This window comes from Penaeus monodon, chromosome 24 (assembly GCF_015228065.2).
Source record: "Penaeus monodon isolate SGIC_2016 chromosome 24, NSTDA_Pmon_1, whole genome shotgun sequence".
Lineage (NCBI taxonomy): Eukaryota > Metazoa > Arthropoda > Malacostraca > Decapoda > Penaeidae > Penaeus > Penaeus monodon.
The window spans coordinates 13,573,820-13,577,122 of NC_051409.1; the positions used below are offsets into that span (position 1 = coordinate 13,573,820).

The window sequence follows — 3,303 nt, forward strand, 5'->3', positions numbered from 1 at the left end:
TCATATGCTTTCTTATTTGTTACACAAAGATCACATTCTTACTAGTTAGAGAGCATTAACATGTTAAAATAGTAATTGTAATGAAACTGAAAACTTTTATTTTTGTGGTATCACATGTAAACAAAGATATGCATGAAAATTTCAGTCCATACCTAAAAGGTAATTTTTAAAAACCTCTTCAAATGCATGTACTTTCAAGGTATACAAGTCCTAATAATTATATAACTGAACTAAAAGATAAGGTTTGTTTAAAACTTAAATTTTATTTTCTTTCTTAACATTAATATTACATGTGCTACCTTTATATTGTAAAGTCTCCATTTTTTTTTACTCAAGTCTGATGAGGTTCTACTCAGTATTAAACAAATGCCTTAGCTGATCAGCAGCAAAGAAGTTTCAAAGGGATTGATTTCTGCTGTGTAGCAGAAAACTTTCATGTCATAAAAAGTCACCAATTCACATTCAGCAACAATTTACTTGACAGAAGATACTGCACCATTAAACAATGTCTACACTCAAGTGATTTTCATGTAAGCACACACAAGTCATAGGGATACAGATAGTCGAGTTATGGTACGAACATTTATATTTAATGCAATAAACATAGTCTGTGGCCTGTCTACCAAGTCCTAGCAAAATCCATCATCATTTCGATGGGATAATTATGAGCATCTGTTAACCTGGCAGAGAATGGTCCACTTTGAAGAAAGATCACAATAACCAGGGTATTTTTCATAATTTTTCTGATGCTGGAAATTAATGGCAGTGTAAATTTGCTAAAACTTTAGCAACAGACCAATAGTGATGATGAAGCCACAACATGGTAGTGCACTCCAGGCCACACTTCTTGTATAACACGGCTTGAAGACTTGCTCCAGATGAAACTCACAGAGGCTTGCCACGCACAAAAGAGCTACTAGTCATGGCTACAAGTCTTTTGCAAAATGAGAACAGTCCGGTTTCTGACTTGCTCGTGAATACAAAATTACGCATATTCAAAAAATGCAAAATCCATGTAAAACTTTGCTACAGGTCATCCTACTTATTGTCGTGTTTCCAAACCCCAAAATGTGAGATGCACAATAAGTTGTACACAAGTTTTATCTTATATGGTCAATAACTCACATACTCATCAAAGAGATTCGTTAAAGCTACTAGCTACAGAGAAACAAAAGGGACCAAAAAATATATTCTATACTTTGATAATGAATCACTTACCAGAAAATAGGGTTTCCATGCATTATTGTCTTCACAGTAACCTTTACAGATTTTTGAAGAAGGGATAAGTTTGATAAAATTAATGGGTATTCTCGGTAGCTCTTGTCTAATATGGGACAGGTACAATGAACACACACTTCATACAAATGGTTCTGAATAAAGAAATACTTGATGAACTCAGACAGTATGTTAGCACACTCAGCTGGGGTGTCTAATGCCCCTATGAGCTTCCTCTCTGAAGTCTAGTAACTGACACTGAATCTCATCAAGTACTGTGTGAACAATACATCACACTACAATAATATTTCCATTCATATTATAAAATGGACATCATAAATGAAATACTTTCCACCTTGCACAAATACCATTAATCATGTACTATGGAGAAATACTGAGATGGGTCAAACACACAGCAAGACAGCTATAAGGTATTTACAAAAGCAGCCATTGTGTTACATGGTGCAACACATCTCTACTGCAGCAGGAGTTCTAGGTCTAATGTATAAACATAACTGGGAAAGTGCTGCTGGATAAAACACATGGTGGAGTGAGCCTAATGTATATACAAATCTTGGAAATTGAGAGAAACTAAAACTGAAACTTTTTTGTGACTTTTTGTAGCTGCCGGAGACTCATTCTGAACACATTTATTTGGTGGATCTCGACCAGCTGATTTTTTTGTCTGTTCATTACAAATTCATTGCAGTTTTACTCTAAAAGCAAGTAAAATGTATTATATCATGCACAGGTTGAATTTGAACAGCATAAAATTTGCAATAGTCGAAAAAAAAGCTTGATCAGGACCCACGAGCTAAGGGTAGGTGAGTTCTCCATGCGACTTAGCCTAAAGTACACTATTACTGCGGATAACAAAAAGCAGTTGCCTGACTTAAAGCTCGGGGTAAGCATCTACAGTATTTACAGCTTTGAGGCATAACTTACAACACAGAGTCTGGTAGCCTTCACACGCAGTTACACCGGAAATACTGATCACTGATTTAAGAAACAGATTACTGTAAATCCAATATATCAATCATCACATGAAAACACTGAAATTTCCTTCATTGAAATGCAGGAAACTGCTCATGAGTAACACCTAATACAATATTAAGAAATAACACTTTGTCCATAGCATCATTGCTGCTTGTACTCTTCGTGATTTTCCATTGAAAATGGCACATTTTGATGTAGAACAACTTCAGTATATGCTGTGTATGCAAACCCTGTTTGATGAAATATTTACTGTAACCTATCGTGAGTAAATACTCCAAATAGCATCTTGCTGGACCATTGACTGAAACAGATACTGTTCATATGATACTGAATAGAGAGACTTTATGTTCTGAGCGTTGATCCAGGGCAGGTGGGGGACTAGTGGGTGTGTGAAGCATGGGTTCCAGCTCCGGGGGTGGGTTCTCTGGGACCCCTCGGGCCACTCCGTTGGTATGGATAAAGCAACTACTGATGCTGTGGACCGTCGTGGTGGGCGGCGGCCTTCCCGGCAAACCTCATTCAATACGGGTCTTGTATGAATTCTTCCAGATGGCAGCCAGGACCACTGTGGAATGGAAGCGGTGGAAGATGGCCAGGGGCAGCGTGCAACGCAGGAGAATGGTCCATGGTAGGTCTCCAAAGAACTCCAACTGTGGAAAGAATAGGCATTATGAGATAAAAACAATTACTTATTTCTTATCAATTCATGAAACTACCAAAAAAATATTACTGGTAAGTCAACTAATAAGCTAAAGTACATACCTGGACAGGATTTGCTTCCACCTTTTGTGTTTCAAAGGTGTAGATGACCCACATGGTCAAGTTGCAGATGAGCAGGAACGTAACAACTTGACGACCGGGTTTGGTTCGTTCGTGTTCAGGTAGTGATACCTGGCGGCGCTGTGTATCCTTGATGAATACCATCTGGATAATCACCTATAGAGCAAACCATACACATGAGTAATACAAATAACAGAATATGGATGAAAACTGAGTGAAATATATGAAGGCTGATCAAGGTAACTTTAATAATGAGTATATACATACAGTATATGAATATTACATATATATTATAGAAAGATACAGATACAT

At 37.2% G+C, this 3,303-nt stretch overlaps 1 protein-coding gene across 1 annotated transcript in view; it reads right to left on the bottom strand.

Annotated features, from left to right (window-relative positions):
• Positions 1-455: 455 nt before the first annotated feature.
• LOC119588603 (proton channel OtopLc-like) overlaps positions 456-3,303 on the bottom strand; it is a gene marked incomplete at its 5' end in the record, with an annotated part of 21,868 nt that continues 19,020 nt past the window's right edge. Inside the window, 2 exon segments of the mRNA XM_037937245.1 lie at positions 456-2,861; positions 2,974-3,147. Coding sequence (XP_037793173.1) covers positions 2,727-2,861; positions 2,974-3,147 — 309 coding nt within the window.